The 20330-nt window shown below is 38.6% G+C and overlaps 1 protein-coding gene and 1 pseudogene across 5 annotated transcripts in view; one reads left to right on the top strand and one right to left on the bottom strand.

The window, feature by feature from the left end:
* TRAPPC11 (trafficking protein particle complex 11) overlaps positions 1-20285 on the bottom strand; it is a 53256-nt gene extending 32971 nt beyond the window's left edge. For 2 of the 5 annotated variants that reach the window (XM_030816359.1, XM_030816363.1), the window contains exons 1-8: positions 15820-16121; positions 13459-13628; positions 12756-12826; positions 11774-11888; positions 5129-5228; positions 4708-4781; positions 2374-2470; positions 441-574 (exon numbers count right to left, since the gene is read on the bottom strand). In XM_030816359.1, the coding sequence (XP_030672219.1) occupies positions 441-574; positions 2374-2470; positions 4708-4781; positions 5129-5228; positions 11774-11888; positions 12756-12826; positions 13459-13628; positions 15820-16071 (1013 nt within the window). In that variant the 5' untranslated portion in view covers positions 16072-16121. Of the gene's footprint in view, positions 1-440; positions 575-2373; positions 2471-4707; positions 4782-5128; positions 5229-11773; positions 11889-12755; positions 12827-13458; positions 13629-15819; positions 16122-19159; positions 20045-20103 lie in introns of those variants that run through there. The other 3 variants (XM_030816362.1, XM_030816360.1, XM_030816361.1) reach the window with 3 other exon arrangements.
* Positions 4223-4335, top strand: LOC115836115 (annotated as a pseudogene).
* Positions 20286-20330: the final 45 nt, after the last annotated feature.

The following is a 20330-nucleotide window of genomic DNA, read 5'->3' as shown; positions in this document are numbered from 1 at the left end:
CTATATTTAAGTCATCTCTTCTAACAAGTCTTTATAAACATACCATCAAACTAGATCTCAACATAGTTCCTACCACTCAAATAAATACAACCAAGTTTCTGGGAACAATTTCATTTTAGCAATTTTTAAACTTCATTCTCAAACAGTAAGCTCCATGACAGCAAGAATTTTGTTTACTGCTATATCCCCAGGACATATGGTAGAGACTCAATAAATATATGCTGAATGAAAAAGATGGTACCATGAATTAAATAATTGCCATTAAGGAACTGTATACAATATCAATGTACAATATTACCAGAAACATACTTACGCTATATCATCAAAAACCTACTTAGTGACAAAAAACCTGGTTCAGTTTTAGAACCAAAGTCCATGCTATTTCTCCAAATACTATGTATTATTTTAAAAATATTCTAAAAGGACAATGTAAAACATACTGTTTAGACATCCATGCAGCATGCTCAAAAGACAACTCTGCACTTCCAATCTTTTTCTTACACAAGTCGATGTGTTTTCGGAACTGAGCAATTGCATCCAATGGGGTGTTGTGTTGAAAACACAGCCTACAGATCTGCAAAATGTAAAATTGATCCCAAAATAAAGGAAAAAAAAGAAAATCAAAAGGCATATTCATTTAAAAACTATTTTGAGAATAACATTAAAAAAAGACAATGAAATTTCCTTCTCTGAAGCTCCTTGCAATACAATTAATTTTCCTCATCAGAATGGTTATGCTAAAACCAAAGGTTATACATCCCTTTTAGAAATGAAATAAAATAACTCAGTATTTGTACATAATTTATTCTACACTTTAGAAAAGCTTTTAAAAAATATGGAATAGAATTTAAAAATTATCCCCAATGAAGAACATGGACTAAAATAAACTATGTTCAACAGGTAATTGAGATAAGAGAGATCAATATTCAGTTTTAGATTTGCCATAAAGCTAAAGATTTTCTGTAGCATAATTAAAGCAAAGTTAGTTCCATATCAAACACGTATTACAGAAATTCTTGAAAATTTTGTGTCTGGCATTCTATTTCAAAATAGTACTAATATGTATGTATTTGCGGCAAAAGGAAAAAACGAAGAAACAAAGCCTAAATTTATTTCCATATGCTTGTCACAATTTTCACTTTTATTTTTTAAATACAAAGGAACACATGAAAAGTCAGTCTCTCATCCATTCCTGTCCCTCAGCCATCTAATTTCCCTTTCTAGAGGCAATCAGTTTCTGCCATATACTTCCTGATATATTCTACACACAGATAAGTATGTGTGTGCCTTTCTAGAAAACTATTGTTTTTATACAAATAACAACATCCCACTAAATATGCTAATCTGTGACTTTATTCATCTTGCAATATATTTTGGGTATCATTCCATATCACTACATAGAGCGGTCTCATTCTCAATAGCTTTTAATATTCCTTTGTTTACAGTTATAATTTATATAACCAATCACTTATAATTGGGTTGTTTCTAATCTTTTCCTATTAGAAAAAAACAGTGAATTAAAGCATCTGTTTGGCCATACATCACCAACACAGTGTCAGGCATCTTTAAGATGAATGTGAAAAAACTAAAAGCAAACCAAACAGCCGTTGCTTGACTTCTGAGGGCATCTATTCCTGTGATAGACAATCTCAAAATACAATGCTCAAACAGTAGGTATAAAAGTTTCCTCTGGCCGGGCGCGGTGGCTCACACCTGTAATCCCAGCACTTTGGGAGGCCGAGACGGGCGGATCACGAAGTCAAGAGATCGAAACCATACTGGCCAACATGGTGAAGCCCTGTTTCTACTAAAAACACAAAAATTAGCTGGGTGTAGTGGCGCATGCCTGTAGTCCCAGCTACTCAGAAGGCTGAGGCAGAAGAATCGCTTGAACCCGGGAGGCAGAGGTTCCAGTGAGCCGAGATCCCGCCACTGCACTCCAGCCTGGCGAAAGAGCGAAACTCCATCTCAAAAAAAAAAAAAAAATGTTTCCTCTAAGGTGAACAGATACTTCTTTTCTGTGCCATTAAACCAAGAAGGAGTCACATAGTTCTAATAATTTTATCTTTTAAAACTCGGTAATACAGGCAGCTTTCTTCTCAACTCCTCCTTGCTCCCACTGAAAAACAAAACAAAAACCAAAAAACCCTCCAAACTTTAAAAACCTCTAGAACTTATCAATTCAAAACACAACTACTATGAATAGGCTGCTAAGAATCAAGGCCCTTCTGAGAAAAAGGATATACAAGAGGAGATCATAATTAATCAAATACTAACTTTTCAGAGCAAGAAATCAATTTTGATGTTCAAATTTTAAAAAGATAATTTAATATTGAAACACAAATTCCCTGTATTTGGAAGCAGAATTATTACCTTGTAGTTTATAAATCCTGCCATAGTCTTAATTTCCAGAATATTAGTTTCATGGGCCCTCAATTCGTGTACAAGATTATAGGCAGTCCTATAATTCCTAAATGGGGAGGGTGGTTAATAATGACATAAATTAGTTTCATAAACGTTTTCTAAGAACCAAATCACTAGAAATAACAAAGAATATTTACTCAACATTTCTTAGTGCTCAACAGCTCAATAATATCAATCTCTGACTTCCTGATAAATGAGCCATTAGTTATTAAATATATGTGAGAGGAATCAATGATTTCATAAAGAACAGAACCATGACATGTGCGTTGTTCTGTCATTAACATCTGTCAGTAACAAACAGATAACTTAAAAAAGGAAATTGGACAACTGTCCAGAAAAATCAGCATTCTGTTAAAAAACATAAGTATTTTAAAGTACCATTACAAGCTCTCAAACAAATAGAAATTTTATTAGCAAAGGTGGTATCAAGACAGCACAGGTCAGCCAGGCGCAGTGGCTCACACCTGTAATCCCAGCACTTTGAGAGGCTGAGGTGGGCAGATCACTTGAGGTCAGGAGTTTCAGATCAGCCTGGCCAACATGGTAAAACCCTGTTTCTACTAAAAATACAAAAGTTAGCTGAGTGTGGTAGCACAAGCCTGTAATCCCAGCTACTCAGGAAGTTGAGGCAGGAGAATCCCTTGAACCCAGGAGGCGGAGGTTGCAATGAGCTGAGATCATGCCACCACACTCCAGCCCAGGTGACAGAGCGAGATGCCATCTCAAAAAAAAAAAAAAAAAAAGCAGCACAGGTCAACAGCTTTTTAACCCCAAGTACCTCTAAGGTTAAGTGAATATTACTGGCCTCAGGTAAAGTCTACAGAGCAGGGAAAAATGTCCTTAGGGCAGCTCACGCTGAAGGAGAAGCATGGTGAGAAACAAGGGCCTGGTGGGAACAGGGCCTACCTTGCACATGGAAGGTAATAAGAAAATCTCAAAACAGGCTTTTCATAGAAAAAGTTTGTTCATAACTTCTCCAGGTAAATGTATTTCTTTCCAGAATTATTTTTGAACAGAACTGAAATTGAAGGATTTAAACTAATACCATCCATAAAAATGAACTACAGGCCAGGCGCAGTGGCTCACACCTGTAATCCCAGCATTTTGGGAGGCCAAGGTGGGCAAATCACCTGAGGTCAGGAGTTCGAGACCAGCATGGCCAACATGGTGAAACCCCGCCTCTACTAAAAATATAAAAATTAGCTGGGCCTGGTGGCAGGCGCCTGTAGTCCCAGCTACTCAGGAGGCTGAGACAGGAGAATCACTTGAATCCAGTAGGCAGAGGTTGCAGTGAGCCGAGATCGCGCCATTGCACTCCAGCCTGGGCAACAAGAGCAAAACTCTGTCTCAAAAAAAAAATGAACTACATGAAAGCCAGTTACATGAAGTTGTTGAGATTCAGGAAACACAACTTGGTGCTTTGGTACTTAAACATCTCAAAACAACAACAAAAATAAGATGTTTTGGCAATATTCCTGTGAATAATAAAATTATTTTTATTTATTTCTATTTTTCTTTCCCCTACCCAATTTTGGGATAAATAGCTGTTTTTAATACCTTTGTCTTCAAAAACTGAGTTAAAGCTACAAAGAGGTCAAGTTTCATTAAATTCTTCTTGGTAAAAGCAAAGGACTAAAATATTTAACCACTGCCAACACATCTGCAACTCATCTTCAAGGCTCTAAGCAGAGACTTCAAATGGAAAATGATGCAACTGACTGATATCATTAAAATTTAATTTAAAAAACTGAATTGAATAAATGTACTAGTGTATAAACCTATAAAAATGAATAGTCTGGTGCTCACTTCAGCAGCACATATACTAAAATGGGAGCAATGCAGAGAAGATTAGCATGGCTCCTGTGCAAGGATGACATGCAAATTTGTGAAGAGGTACATTTAAAAATTTATTTTGCAAAAAAAAAGTCTGATTTAGATAATGTTTAAAATCAGTCTCTTACAAGAATTTTATTGAGTATACACATAAAAAATAGTCAAGAAGATGGGGGAAATTTTAATATTACATTTCTGTGGCTCATAAAATTTAATTAATCAAACCAGAAAGCTTTATGACACAATGAAATTTACTTCCAATAATAAAATGAAAATTTTTAAATAATCCTAAAATATTATATTCCATTCATCTCTAGACTAATTCCTAAATCTAAGCAATATGAACACTTTAAAATTAATTATACTTTGGTTGAGATTCAGAAATTGCCATTACATGTTATTGCTAATATAAAAATAGGAAACATTCAGTTTGAAAGCTTAACAACTTACTTCAGCGCATTTTGTGTATCTTGTTTCAACTCACTGAAGAAACCTATTTTGAACTGATGCCTAACAAATAAAAGCTAAAAAGAGACAAAAAAATTACTTATACATATTCTATTTAAAATATGAAAATTATAATAATGTTTATTATGAGGAGACATAAAAGAATGAAGAAAAATATTCAAAACTGAAATCCAAGAATTATTCCCACAAGGGCACAGTTAAGAAGGTTATAAAAAATCTACCTTTAAGAACTTTAAGAGCAGAATTTAATTTAAAAACAAATTAATTTTTAAAAGCATTGAAAAAAACTTTAGAAATGCTGAAACCATTTAAAACATTAAAGCATTAAGAACATGTAATAATCACCTCAAAAATAATAATAATCCGCTCTAGAATGCTTCTATTATTGCAAAAAATCACGTACCTGGTGTGTTGTTTTATTCAAAAATTCTTTATGAGATTTTACTCTTCTGATCTCAGTGTAGTAATAAGTCTGTGCATGTTCATAAAAGGCATTTTCCAATCTGCAAAAAACAAAACCAAACAAGCATTTAAATATTAAAATTATTTTAAACCAAACTTTTCAAGAATATTTGTGAGACCTGAAAGTAAAATGGTGACAGAAATATCTATTTTACATTATGAATAAGACAAAGTGAAGCAAAAGATAACCTGAATTTTCAGATCAAAAAGTCTAAAAACAAGACCATCCAAAAGCCATTTAAAATTATTTATAATACAGGATACAACAAATAAAAATATGGTAATCTTTTTTTTTTTTTTTTTTTTTTGAGACAGGGTCTGGCTCTGTCACCTAGGCTGGAGTGCAGCGATGCAATCTTGGTTCACTGCAACCTCCACTTCCCTGGTTCAAGTGATTCTTGTGTCTCAGCCTCCTGGGTAGCTGGGACTACAGGCATGTTCCACCACGCCTAGCTAATTTTTGTATTTTTAGTTGAGATGCAGTTTTACCATGTTGGCCAACCGGGCTGGTGTCGATCTCCTGACCTCAAGTGATCCGCCCACCTTGGCCTCCCAAAGGGCTGGGATTAGGATCACAGGTGTGAGCCACCGCTCCCAGCCTAAAATTTGATTGGAATCTCTAAAAGTACATTCGCCCCTATTTTATATTTTTATAAAAAGTCTGAAAAAAATTATTACTCAATTAGATTTCACTTTTTTTGTGATTTTAGTATTTAGGATTTAAAAGAATAAGAAAACTAATGGGGAAAGAACCAAAAATGAGAACTGGCAAATAAGGTAAAAACATTTGTGTGATTTAAATCCTCCATCATTCTATAACTTACATAGGAACAAGAAAATCTGACCAGAGATGGATACACAACTCAAGCTTTCTTTGGTGAAAAGAAGTTATCAGGAGTTATCTGCCTAGGGCATGAAAGAAAGCAGAACTCATAGCCAGATAAAAGACGAACTTAAATATCAGATATTATATTTTAAATTTGATTTTCTAGGTTAAGATTTTATTTTATTTCATTTTATTTTATTTTTGAGACAGGGTCCCGCTCTGTTGCCCAGGCTGGAGTGCAGTGGTGCGATCAAGTCACACTGCAGCCTCAGTGTCCTGGGCTCAAGTGATCCACCCACCTCAGCCTCCAGAGTGGCTGGAACTACAGGCATACACGACCAGGCCCAGCTAATTTTTATATTTTTTGTAGAGACGGGGCTTCACCATGTTGCCCAGGCTGGTCTCAAATTCCTGGACTCAAATGATCCAAATGCCTCAATCTCCCAAATTATTGAGATTACAGGCATAAGCCCCCATGTCCTGCCTTTCAAGATTTTTCTGTTTTCAAAACAGTAGTTTTAAAAATGTTAAAATATGACAAAATTAGAATCTAACCTTGAACCAAATAATGTGTGAAGGAATGTATTAACCTAAGCTGTCTTTTAAATTTTGCAAATGGGGGCCAGGCACAGTGGCTCATGCTTGTAATCCCAGCACTTTGGGAGGCAGAGGCAGATCACGAGGTCAGGAGATCAAGACCAGCCTGGCTAACACAGTGAAACCCTGTCTCTACTAAAAAATACAAAAAATTGGCCAGGCGTGGTGGCGGGAGCCTGTAGTCCCAGCTACTTGGGAGGCTGAGGCAGGAGAATGGCATGAACCCAGGAGGCGGAGCTTGCAATGAAAGGAGATGATGCCACTGTACTCCAGCCTGGGCAACACAGCGAGACTCCATCTCAAAAAAATAAAATAAAATAAAAAATTTGCAAACAGGTAGCAACAAGGCACTGACTACAATGTCTAATGTTATGGTAGCCAGAAATATGTCCACAGGCTATTCTGAATGATTAAAAAAACAAAAACAAAAAATCCTTCTCAATAGAGAATCAGTATTATTAATCTAGATTGCCTCAGTAAGTATCAAAGATAAGTGTGGTTTTAGTTTTCAAGCTGAATGTGTACTTAGAGATAAAACACCTGTTAAACAGTCAATACAGAAGACTGAGAGTAAGCAGGCTTGGTAAGTGCTATTATTTCCTCTAAACCGAGGGATACAGAGTCAAATCTTTCCCTCGCTTTAACCGTAACAGGCCACAGAGACATCACGGGATAGAGCATAAGTGTTGTAAGGCTTCCACTTTTTAATTCATATACTTCTTTATTATTTGAGGCTTATTTGGAGAAAACTTTATAACCAGCTTCACAAACATAAATAAATAAATGACGAATCTAGTCAAGACGTAAGGCAGTTAGTGAAAAGACCAATTCTTTTACCAGATACTCAAACATTACACTTTTAAGGCAACACCAAACATTAAGAATGCTCTTTTAAGGAAAGAGACCTTGAGTTTTTTTTGTTCTACAATTAAAAAAAACCAACTGATTCAGTCTTCCCGTTTAGTGATTTAAACTAGCTGAACTTCAAATGTCCATGCTTTTTTTATGACATTCCTCTGTCCAAAATAACCACTACTTCCTCCCACTAATCCACACCTTCAAGCACAGTTGCAGGCCTTCCTCTTCCTTAAACCTTCCCAGATCACATCGATTTATTTCTTCTCTGAAATCCTGTAAGACTTACAAACTATATTACAGAATTTACACTTGCAGTGCTCTGTGGAATTTAACATGGATGCTTTTGGTCTCCACAATTAAATCAGCTTCTGTATGAAGGTAGGAACCTGATCAACTTGTTTTGAGCTAGACAAGATGCACACGTACGTAACATATACAAATATGCACACAATTACCTATATTTTATTGTTTGACCTGTCTCGAAATAGAATTTATCCTACCAGATAATTTAGGTTACACTTTTAATTACAAGCTGCTCCCTATTGTAACTTTTTATTAGAAAACATGTATATTTACTCTCAGCAATATTCATATAAAGATCACCTGGAGTCCATTTTCTGCTGCCACTGCACCAGCATATCAAGTAAGCACATTTTTCAGAGCATACAAACATATATTTTAGCCACTGCAACTGAACTTTGAAAAACTAGCACTGATTCCAGGAAAGAGAGGAGCTACCAGTTTTCAGGTGAAGGACATTCTAGCTTCTAAGTTATACATGCAGATTTATGTCTAAAAGGGGTGTTCCTGAATTTTGTAAAGTACCTAAGAGGCAAAAATATTCACACAACTTTGGAGAACAAAAGGAGGAACTACTGTATACTTAAAAGGAAGTTATATTGAAGGTAGATCCTGTGCTAAAGGCTGCAAATAAAAGGCACAAGAGCAGAAGCAGGAGCAGCAGTGGCGGCTGGGGGGGATGAGGGGTGGGGTCCTTACATCCTTTCTTCCTTTCTCCTCCAGGCTTTTCAGTAAAAGGGGACAGAAGGGAGAGTGAAATATTGCTTCAATATTGTCCCATCCAGCCAAATGTTTACAGCAGTTCCCATTTTTAATTTATGGAAAGACGAAGATCAGAGACAAAAATCTTTAACTGCACGGATCTGTGCATCTGCATACATCGTTTTGTATTTTTAACAACGGAGTTCAGGCCCATTAAAATTCTTTGCTTCAAATAATTTTAAACTAATTAGAAAACTGCTTCCAGGGCCAGGAACAGTGGCTCACCCTGTAATCCCAGCACTATGGGAGGCTGAGGTGGGCGGATCACCTAAAGTCAGGAGTTCGAGACCAGCCTGGCCAATGTGGTAAAACCCCGACTCTACTAAAAATACAAAAATTAGGCCGGGCATGGTGGCTCACGCCTATAATCCCAGCACTTTGGGAGGCCGAGACGGGTGGATCACGAGGTCAGGAGTTCAAGACCAACCTGGCCAAAATCGCCTATAATCCCAGCTACTTGGGACGCTGAGGCAGGAGAATCACTTGAATCTGGGGGGCGGAGGTTGCCGTGAGCCAAGATCATGCCACTGCACTCCAGCCTGGGCGACAGAATGAGACTTTGTCTCAAAAAAAACAAAAAACAAAAAACAAACAAATTAGCTGGGTGTGCTGGTGCATGCCTGTAGTCCCAGCTATTCAGGAGGGTGAGGCAGGAGAATCGCTTGAACTCGGGAGGCGGAGGTTGCAGTGAGCCGAGATTGTGCCACTGCACTCCAGTCTGGGTGACAGAAGGAGATTCCATCTTAAAAAAGAAAAGAAAAGAAAACTGCTTCCAACATTTTCCAGAGCCATTTTTGGCATATTCTCTCCACAGCACAACTTTCCTCTGAGAAGCATTCGCTTCCTTACTCATTATTAAACTGTCACCTTTGTTTTCAAAGGCAAAGTACGTGTGTGGTTTTTAAACAGTTGCTAGTAAGCATGACACAGACAGCCTATTGTCCTAAGAGGAAAGGTCTGAACGTTGAGAACACTTACTTTTTAATAAAAGAAAAATGCTTACTCGGATCATTAACTTGGACAACCCCTGTATTTTGCCTTGAAATGATCAGCAAACTTCTCCAATACAAAAGATTTCCACGATCACTCCCAATGCATTACAGAAGTATTATCGAGATTCTAACATTTTGACACTTAAAAAAACACGAATGAAATCATTGTAGCATGTATAGGTAATACCTCGAAAGGCTCTGAAAACACAGGAATAAGTGTGCCATCAATAGCTCCACCACCTCCCTCCCAGATCAATGAGATGAAGATGTTCTTATATCCAGCTTTACTCTCTCTCTCTGAAGACAAAATATAAATCTGAAGAAAGGGCCTATGAGTTTCCTCATCTCCAACGGACTGTCTTATGCACTCCCCATCTTGTATCCACATACTGGAGGCTATGGACCCAGGGCACTTGCTTTTTACATCAGTTATTTTGACAATGTACTCCTTATTGAAATGTTGCATCATCCACAACAAAACTACAAGTGGTTAAGGGCACAGGCCTCTGTTCCTCTTGAATCCATGACCGCCTAAATTTGAAAGCTGTGGTGGGCAGGATCACGGATGGTTAAGGTAGGGTTCTCAAGGTCAGCACTGCTGACATTTCGGCCAGGTAATTCCTTGTTGTGCAGGGCTGTCCTGTACGCTGTAGAGTGTGTGGCAACATCCCTGGCCTCTACCTACTGGAAGCCAATACAGCAACCCCCTCAGTTGTGGCAATCATAAAAGTCTCCAGGCATTGCCAAATAGTCTCTGGAAGGTAATGCTGCTCGGTGAAGAGTCATTATGGCAGGGTATAGCACAGAGGACAACGGCTTTCTAACGAAGGCTTCGTTGAAGCCTTAAATGTTGAGTAAGACAGAGCCCGGAAAAGGAGAGCTGGCAGGTGGGCATGACTGGGAAAGCATCTGACAAGGAACAGCACCGTGAATAGGAAAGCACTGAAGTGCAGAGTCAAGGGGGAGCTGTCCAGACCTGGAGAGCTGAGGCCAGGTGTGATGCTGGGATGAGCCTCAGTGGAAAGAAAAGCTGCCTGCGTGTGCTACCAGCTGCCCCTCTCTTCTCTCTGTTCCTTGTTGCTCATATGTCTGCATTTAAGGAACAAAACTCATTTATTCTTTTCCTCTGAATTCCAAGAAATTATCTCAATGTTATCCTGGGCACTACTGACTTGATTTTCTGTGGTGTGAATTCTACTGTTTACTGCTTCCAGTGTGAAGATTTATTTTGCTAATTGCATTTAAGTTTCTTTGCAATTCATCTTTTCATTTGATCCTATTCCTCTGCATGTTCTCTGCTAAATGTATGCTTCTCTTTCTTAGAAGCCTGGTCATTTATATACCAGTGAGAAGGCCAGGTAACCTCCTGCAGTGGATCATTTTCAGAGGTTTGCTTCTGAGAAAGAAACAAACGCAAGAGAAGCAATACTCAAAAATAAATAAAACTTATGAGTTAACGAAGGACACTTATGCAGAATGAAAAGGAAAATCCTTTTACAGTCAAAGTCAATGAAAATATTCATATCTAAATACATCCTAGCATAAAATGTACTACTACAAAACTTCTGTGTGACAATAAATGCTACAAAACAATGAATAATGGCCACATAATTTTTGAGGTAATGTTGTGTCTCCAGGTAATCTGCCCTTTACACACAAAGGCTTTATAAAGATATTTAAGATATGATAGGGCTCACACCTTCCTAAAAAATTAGTTACATAGATACATCGACATCTCAAGAATGAAGCAAAAAGAGGCCAGAATGGAATGGAGACACTCTCATAAAAAAGGACAGACATGTCACTCCAGGACATGGGTAGTTACTGGAAAGTATAATGGAAAAACATATAAACTTTGTTTCTTTAAATAAAGTTGACCTAGATGCACATATGGAAGAGTGTTAATGAGGTAATGTTAAGTGGAAGATCACTGCGTATCATATGAGCACATTTATGTTTTTGTGTTTGTGGGTGTGGTATGGATACTATAAAGAAATACATATATTTGTTCCTATACACAAAGACATTTTTCTGGAAGGAAACTTAAGAAATTGTTGATACTGGTTACCTCAGGGAATTGGAGAGGGTTAAGAATTTAACAAAAAAGACTTTTATTTTTACCCCATAGCCTCTGTATCATATGAGTGTTTTTCATGAACATGATTTTTTAAAAAAATAAATGGGTGTAAGCTACCAATTTCTCAATTCTTAATAATCTAAAAAAACAAAACTTTAAAAGACCTCTACTTACCTTATAATATAACCCACAAGGTGGTCAGTGTGTGGCAGTACAAACAAAGACTTTCCTGAGAGTTCACATGCATTGCATAAAGCTGCAGCCCTTTCTGAAGCAATGACATCTTCTCCTGTTGATAATCCCCATCAAGATGAATGAGAAATAAAATAAGTAATGTAGCTTCCCAAATAAATATTTCCCCAAGTCTGAAAAATAGAATTAGGAATAAAAACCCAAATGGCTTTTCATCACACCAACAGGACTCACGGGCTCCTTGAGAGCTCTGTGTGGTTCTTAGAGGTTACACAGTATATGCCCTTTAGGAAAACACTGTGGAATTTTCTACTGAGCCAGGATAGGTGGCCAAGTAATGCCAACAGATATACCACATAACTATTTCAAAAGACATAACTAAAACTGGAAGCAATAATTTATGAAAGAAGTCTCCAAAACCATTTTGGATGCTGTTAAGTTTCAACACAGAAACAAAAATATATTTTGGTCTACAAAAGTCTGGGAAAGTGGAAATAAGAATTTGAAACTAAGACATTTTCTAAGAAAAAACTACAAATCCTATAGCCTTTTTCTTTGCCCTACAGAAAACTAATGAAAAAATTTCATATAAGGAATATAGTTTCAAATAGATCTTAGATAAGTAAATTATATTCTTTTTTGGAAAGCTTTGGAAGCCAAAAAAATATATACTCTTATAAAAAAATCAAGCGAATTGTTTTGTGAATTAAACATGCCTTCCTATATCCCCTACATAAGAAGACAAGTGGAACTAGGGGAACAGGACTTAAGATTGCATTCTTTACTATCTTTAATTTTTTACAATAAGCATTTGTTCATGTATCATTGGTGCGTTTTAAAGTTAACATACTATCAGCCCCATAACTGAATGCATAAAAGATTTAAACATCCAAAAAACCCCTATCTCCCTTTAATAAGAATTGGAGGTAGAAAACAATTAATTAATTAATTAGACTTTTGATACCTGGGGGCAAAGGGGTTTTCTTCTGAATCAGAACCACTGCAACTTTTGTGTTTCTTCCTTGTAAACTTTGCCTGCAATGAAAAAGCAAGAATAAAATTAATTATTTTAATTTAAAAAAATGTATTCGTGACTCCACATAAAATACAACCTTGGTAATTCAACTGAAGATAAATTTCAACTACAAAAACCAAGATCAGAAGAAATCTTTTCCTGCACAAAAAGCACATATATGTCACAATGATTTAAATTCTAAAAGTATGATCTCACATCTTCTAATCTTAAAAATCTTCCTTAAAAGCAAAAGATGAATGTATAATTTCATGTAAAAGTTATAATGCAACTTACTTCTTTATGGTGATACACTGCAGAATAGTCATCCAAAAGAATTAATTACTTGAAACTTAAATAGTGATACAGCAAAATGTTTTAAGAGACTAAATAGTAAATTACTATATCTCCAAAAAAGATAATAAATACAAGAAAAACATTTGGAAATTCAGCCCAGTTAGTCTTCTAAATTTCTTCACATACCCAGCATTATATACAGTCAATAATTATGCTACCTGTGAGGAAGTGAACAAGATTCATTGGAGGTCAATCCCCAAAGTGACCACTGCAGTCTGAACGGTACTCCATTGCCTTCAAGAAGTGTTAGTAACACACGTGCAAACTGACATAGCGGCCCTGACACAGAAGATCATACCTGACTATTTCCACTCTGGTGGCGCACTCAGACTGCTTTTCTTTCCACTGAGGCTCATCCCAGTCCAGTTCATAGAACACAACCACCAGGGCGGGCACCAGATTCAGATGCTTATTCATCCAGCCAGTCTTTAAGATCCCTTTAGGAATGTACCACTCATATGAAGTTCTCTGCAAACATTGGCAGAAATTGAAAAGTTACCTGACAGGAGCAGAAACCACCTGTTACTGAGTGCCAAGCACTTTATGTGCATTGATCTCATTCAATATACACACCTCCCATTTTTGATTAGGAAACTCAGGCTTACAGATTCAGCAAGAACTAGTAAGTGTTGAAGGTGGAATCTCAACCCTGGAGAAGCTATACTTCCCATTTAAAGAATGACTAAAGCCAAAGAGTTTCTATCAGCCCCATAACTGAATGCATAAAAGGATGATGCATGTCTAAGGATGTCAAGGGTCTCAAATACTTTGTAAAAAAAAAAAAAAAAAAAAGTAGCCCATTTCCAGGTAAATTCTACTTATATTCTTCACCATTCCAGCTTCTGTTCTTATAAAACTGCTCAAATAAAATATTATCTAAAATCCAATATGGTTTTATTTCAAAGACATATTGCTGTGATGGTATTTCACCTCACCTGAGGATGAAGTAAAAAGCAGGGAACAATTCTTAAACAGAAGCCTCACAGCAGCCACTTGAGTCTGAGCACTGAGTGCCACAGAGTGGGAAAAGGATGCTGTAGATTTGAGTGTTAGCCCTGAAGGATGCAGTTGAAACCTCACATTCCTTCCAAATCACCTGCGCTGGCTCAGACTACTCCACTTCATGTTGATCCAATGTCTACCTCCAGTAAGGAAAGATGAGGTCAATAAGGAAGCCTGACACAAAATAACATGGGGACTCAGTCAAAAGCTGGGAATAGAGAAATGAAAAGCAGCTTGAATTCAAGCATTAAAAGAGGAGAAAAGAGGGCTTGTCCTGGGCTCCCTGCCTTGACACAAACATGACACTTAAGAAAAATAACCGTGTAGGCCTGGCACGGTGGCTCACACCTGTAAACCCAGCACTTTGGGAGGCCGAGGCGGGCAGATCACGAGGTCAGGAGATCGAGACCATCCTGGCTAACACAGTGAAACCCTGTCTCTACTAAAAATACAGAAAATTAGCCGGATGTGGTGGCGGGTGCCTGTAGTCCCAGCTACTCGGGAGGCTGAAGCAGGAGAATGGCACGAACCCAGGAGGCGGAGCTTGCAGTGAGCCCATATCGTGCCACTGCACTCCAGCCTGGGGGTCAGAGCAAGACTCCGTCTCAAAAAAAAGAAAAGAAAAGAAAAATAATCATGTGAGGGCCAGGGCTGGGATGCTACTACTTGCACAATTTCAGACAGCTCAGTTTCCAGGGCTGGGTATATGAAATGGTGTCTCCTTTGTGTGGTTCTCAAACACACACAAAAATAATCAGCTGGTGACCAAGTCCTATATTCCCAGAAACCAACTGAGGAGGCCTGCAATCTACATTTTTAATAAATACCCCAGGTTATGATGACATACTTTGTCCAGAGACTACTGTGTCAGAGACACTGCTCTAGGGCAAAAGAAAAAAAAAAAGGATATGGGTCAGAACTAAAAGGGTTTTATCACCTAACTTTCAAACCAACCTCATAAGATTATGATAAATAACAAATCAATACACATAAATTGCTTAAAACAGTAAACTGTTTTACTGTTTTTTTACAACTATGTTAGCTATTAGTGATACTATCATCATGATAACTATTATCTAAGGTAAAGTAGTCTTTACTATGTTGTTCACCTTAAAAGTCAGTTTTGAACTTAATACCTTTCTTCATTCCGCAATGAATAAACTGCCTTAGTTTAACTCCTCAAGAATAGGGAACCTGTCTTACTTAAATTCGGATCACTAGCTTGTTGCACGGTTCCAGGTACCTGTCACAAAGCAAGTGCTCAAAAAACCTGTGAAATTGAGCCAAATTGCACAGACCATGGGATTCAAAAACAACATTAGTAATGATGGCGGGGAATGCAAGACCTTCCTTTTAGAGGCGACTATGTTGGGTTCTTTTCCTAAAAACAAAAAAGGGAAAACCTAAGCTCACAGGATAGAAAGCTTTATAAAGTAATTATTCCTCTGGAGTTTAAAAAAAAAGAACTATTATTAAATACACATGCAGTGTATTACATGAAAATGCCTAAGGCTTTCTTTATGCACCACTGTGAGCACTGTCTTGATAAACTCGGCACACACAACAGAACAAAAAAGACATACACACACACACACACACACACACACACACAAACACACACAGAGGGTAAGAACACATGCCACCACAATGCCATTACCTTGGGTCTACATTTGGGATACTCATGGTCACCTGGGAGCACCTTGAAAGAAATTGGTACGCGATCAGCTCTCCGATTGGCACAGAAGGCGTCCCAGACAGCTCGATGGACTGCATTATAAACTACATCCAGGCCCGTAAGAGTAACAAAGGCCATAGGCCGGCAACATAATTCCACAGGGAAGTCCCATTGTGTGGGGCTCATGTTTACAATGTCACAAAAAACCTGAAATACAAATGTTAATACATTCATAATTAATTTTTAAAAACTCGTATTCATTTCTCCAGCCTGGGCAACAAGAGCAAAACTCTGTCTCAAAAAAAAAAAAAAAAAAAAAAACCAACTCATATTCATTTCCAATATATGAATCTCTATTTAAAAATCATTACAAAAAAATCATTACAAGGCCAGGCATGGTGGTTCACGCATGTAATCCCAACACTTTGGGAGGCTGAAGGAGGTGGATCACTGGAGGCCAGGAGTTCGAGACCAGCCTAGCCAACACAATGAAACCTTGTCTCTACTAAAAATACAAATAATTGGTCGGGCGTGGTGGCTCACGCCTGTAATCCCAGCACTTTGGGAGGCTGAGGCGGGCGGATCACAAGGTCCGGAGATCGAGACCATCCTGGCTAACACGGTGAAACACCGTCCCTACTAAAAATACAAAAAATTAGCCGGGCATGGTGGTGGGTGCCTGTAGTCCCAGCTACTCGGGAGGCTGAGGCAGGAGAATGGCATGAACCTGGGAGGCGGAGGTTGCAGTGAGCCAAGATGGCACTACTGCACTCTAGCCTGGATGACAGAGAGAGACTCCATCTCAAAAACAAAAAACAAAAAATTAGCTGGACATGGTGGCACACGCCTGTAACCCCAGCTACTTGGAGGCTGAGGCATGAGAATCGCTTGAACCCAGGAGGCGGAGGCTCCAGTGAGCCGAGATCACACCACTGCACTCCAGTCTGGATGACAGAGTGAGACTCTGTCTCAAAAAATAAAATAAAATAAATAAAAAATCATTACAAAAAGGCAAAAGGCTTTGAGTATCTGCAAACTGTCAAGCAAACAGAAGAGAGAAAAAGGGAAACTTTAATTCCTGAATTAGATCTATTAAAATGTAATAACTATATGACATTTAAGAAAAAATCTTTCATGTTAAAAATGTTGAAGTCAACTTTAAGACAAATCGGTATTTTCAGTAATGTCTCAAAATGCACACAGAACTTTGAAATTAGTAGACCAAGAAAGCAAGAAGGTGGTAAAATTAAAACAGATCTACATGATCTATTTCAACTATAAAAGAAAAATATATTGAAAGAAAAATATAAAAGAAAAACAGGTGACTTACATATAATAAACTTCCTCTAATTTCTCTGTAATTGCTAATATTGAATTTCTGAATACCTAGGATATTATTAAAATAGCCTTTAATTTATGTAATTATCTACATAGTAGCTGTGTTGTCTCATTTCCCACAATATAAAATTTACTCTTTGAAGAAAAATCTGTAAGGGAAAAACTAACAATGAATGGAAACCTCTCAGAGGATGTTTCCACTGCGTTCTTTAGCTAAGAATCAGTCCATAATAAATCTAACGTATGCCCTGGCTTTATAAGTATATAAAACCATGTTTATCCTGAACAAGATTGTCATTATATTTTTAATATAATCTTATTTGCAAAAGGATGTAACAACATGAGGTTCATTTTTTTTTTGAGATGGAGTCTCGCTGTCACCAGGCTGGAGTGCAGTGGCACGATCTCAGCTCACTATAACCTCCACCTCCCAGGTTCAAGTGATTCCCCTGCCTCAGCCTCCCTAGCAGCTGGGACTACAGGCATGCGCCACCACGCCCAGCTAATTTTTTGTATTTTAGTAGAGACAGGGTTTCACCATGTTGGCCAGGATGGTCTTGATCTCGTGACCTCAGGTGATTGCCCACCTTGGCCTCCCAAATGAGGTTCTTTTAAAAGATAATCTATACCAGTATATTACAGAGAATTCAGGTAAGGCACAAGTGGCTCATGCCTATAATCCCAGCACTTTGGGAGGACAAGGCCGGAGGACTGTTGAGCCAGGAGTTCGAGACTGGCCTAGGAAACATAGTGAGATCCTGTCTATAAAAGAAATAAAAAAGAAAATAGCCGGGCATGGTGGTGCGTACTTGTAGTCTCAGCCACTTGGGAGGTTGAGATGGGAGGATCACTTGAGTCTAGGTGTTTAAAGTTACAGTGAACTATGATTGTGCCACTGCACTCCAGCCTGGGTGACAGAGCAAGACTGTGCCGCAAAAAAAAAAAAAAAGTTATTCCAAACAAAATTATCACTATATTTTAAATATAATCTTATTTGAAAAAGAATGGTCATGAGGCTCTTTTAAAAGGTAATCTACACCAGTATATTACAGAGAAGTCTAATACAATCTTTGTGAAAAGTGAGGCACACTTAGGCTAATACCTGATCCCCAAAACATGTAATATTTTCAACTGAAAGGTTAATTTAGGAAAGACTATTAGTTTTCTCATGTTTACGTGCTGAAAGAACAATAGGTATTGAATAAATGACTTGCAAAGCTTGCCAGAAATGTCTACAACAGATAGTTTTAGAATTGTTTAAATATTTTTAGGACAGGATTAAGTTATGAGGGCAAAGGACTGCATGTTCAGAGAAAGAAACAGTCTAGTTCTGGGTAATTTGGGAATGAAAATTAAAAAGGGTTGACCAGGCTGGGCACAGTGGCTCACGCCTGTAATCCCAGCACTTTGGGAGGCCAAGGCAGGCGATTCACGAGGTCAGGAGTTCAAAACCAGCCTGACCAATATGGTAAAACCCTGTCTCTACTAAAAATACAAAAATTAGCTGGGCATGGTGATACGTGCCTATAGTCCCAGCTACTCGGGAGGCTGAGGCAGGAGAATTGCTTGAACCCAGGAGGTGGAGATTGCAGTGAGCCGAGATCGCACCACTGCACTCCAGCCTGGGCAACAGAGCAAGACTCCGTCTCAACAACAACAACAAAAAAAAGGTGACCAAAATACAATACGGGCCCCTTTGCTTAATACGAACAAGTCTAGACTAGAGGCCATTTCCTGTAATAACTCCAGAGGCCCAAAAGACATAGCTGTGGTCTTTGAATATGGAGTTGAAATAAGAGGAACTAAAAATGTCATCCAATAGAAATGCGAGTCACATAAATAAATTAAAATTTTCTAGTAGTCATATTAAAAAGTAAAACGTGGATGGAATCCATTTTAATAATATTCAATTTAACGCAGTACAGTATGTCCAAAATATTCTCATACTGACACTAATATAAAAGTTATTAATGACATATTTTACCTTTTTTTGTACTGAATCTTCAAAATCTGGTGTGTATTTTACACTCACAGCACATCTCAATTCAGACTAGTCTATTTCAAATGCCTGATGTAGCTGCTGGTTACACAACTGGACAGCAGAGATCTAAATTATGGGAAATCTGTCCCAAAATTACTGCATGAAAACTGTATCAGAAATTCTTGCCACGTTCTCCTATGTCACTTGAAATGGTCGTGCTTATTCTGCAGCAAAGGAATTTGAATGAGAACACCGATAACGCACAGGCGCAGATTGAATGGATCTCAATGACAGGCTGGAAGGAGAAATTTTCAGACCAATGGTGCAACCAACGAAACTACACATGAAAGGAGGCGCAGCTATAGAAGGTGAATAATGGATGGGAGATCAAGTAATGCAACGGAAGTAAACTGGAAACTAGCGTGAAAGATAAGAAAGGTGACCCAATCAAATTGGCAACTAAAAAAACCCCAAAACCTAATGTGGTTACTTTTTTTTTCTTTTAACTAACTGGAAGTTCAGGGTGTAGGACACAAGGCTGCTAAGAATGAGATTCAGAGATGTTCAACTACAAAACGAACAAAAGAGGAACGACACTGTGGGGACGAAATGATGTTTCGATGTTAAAGATGAGAAGCAACAATCCAACCTAGGAGAAACACCGTCCCCGTGGTCCCGGTATCTGCTCTGGTAGCTCCAGTGAGGAAAGGTAGAGAAATAACCTTGCGGTCCCTAAAGGCAGGTATCTTCTTCCTCTTATTCCCCCGCCTTAAACCTGGGAGGCCCTAGAAACGGGTGCGTCTTTCCTCGGCTCTAAAAGAGAAGTGCCAGGATTGCACCCGTCGATGGGATTGCAAAACGCAGGCCCCCAAACCAGCATTGTTAAGAGCTAGCTTTCTTCCTCGGCGGTCCCGCCTGGCCCCGCGGGTCTCCGGGCCCGGACTCACCCAGGCCCCACGCTCCGGGCCCGCTGCAGCTGAGGCCGGTCGCCGCCAGCCGGGACAAGACCAGGGGAGGCGTGGGGGATGTCACAGAACGCCGGGGCCCGTCCCCACCGCCGCAGCCCCACAGCCAGTTCCAACAGGCGAGACTTCCCTGTACCCACCTCCCCCGGCACAGGAAGCACTTTCTGGGCCTGAGTGACAGCGCTCTACACCAATCGCTGTCCCGGAAC

The sequence above is a fragment of the Nomascus leucogenys genome, chromosome 7b, assembly GCF_006542625.1.
Source record: "Nomascus leucogenys isolate Asia chromosome 7b, Asia_NLE_v1, whole genome shotgun sequence".
Lineage (NCBI taxonomy): Eukaryota > Metazoa > Chordata > Mammalia > Primates > Hylobatidae > Nomascus > Nomascus leucogenys.
Note: the sequence above shows the minus strand (reverse complement) of the source record. Positions and strands in the feature narration are given on the sequence as shown.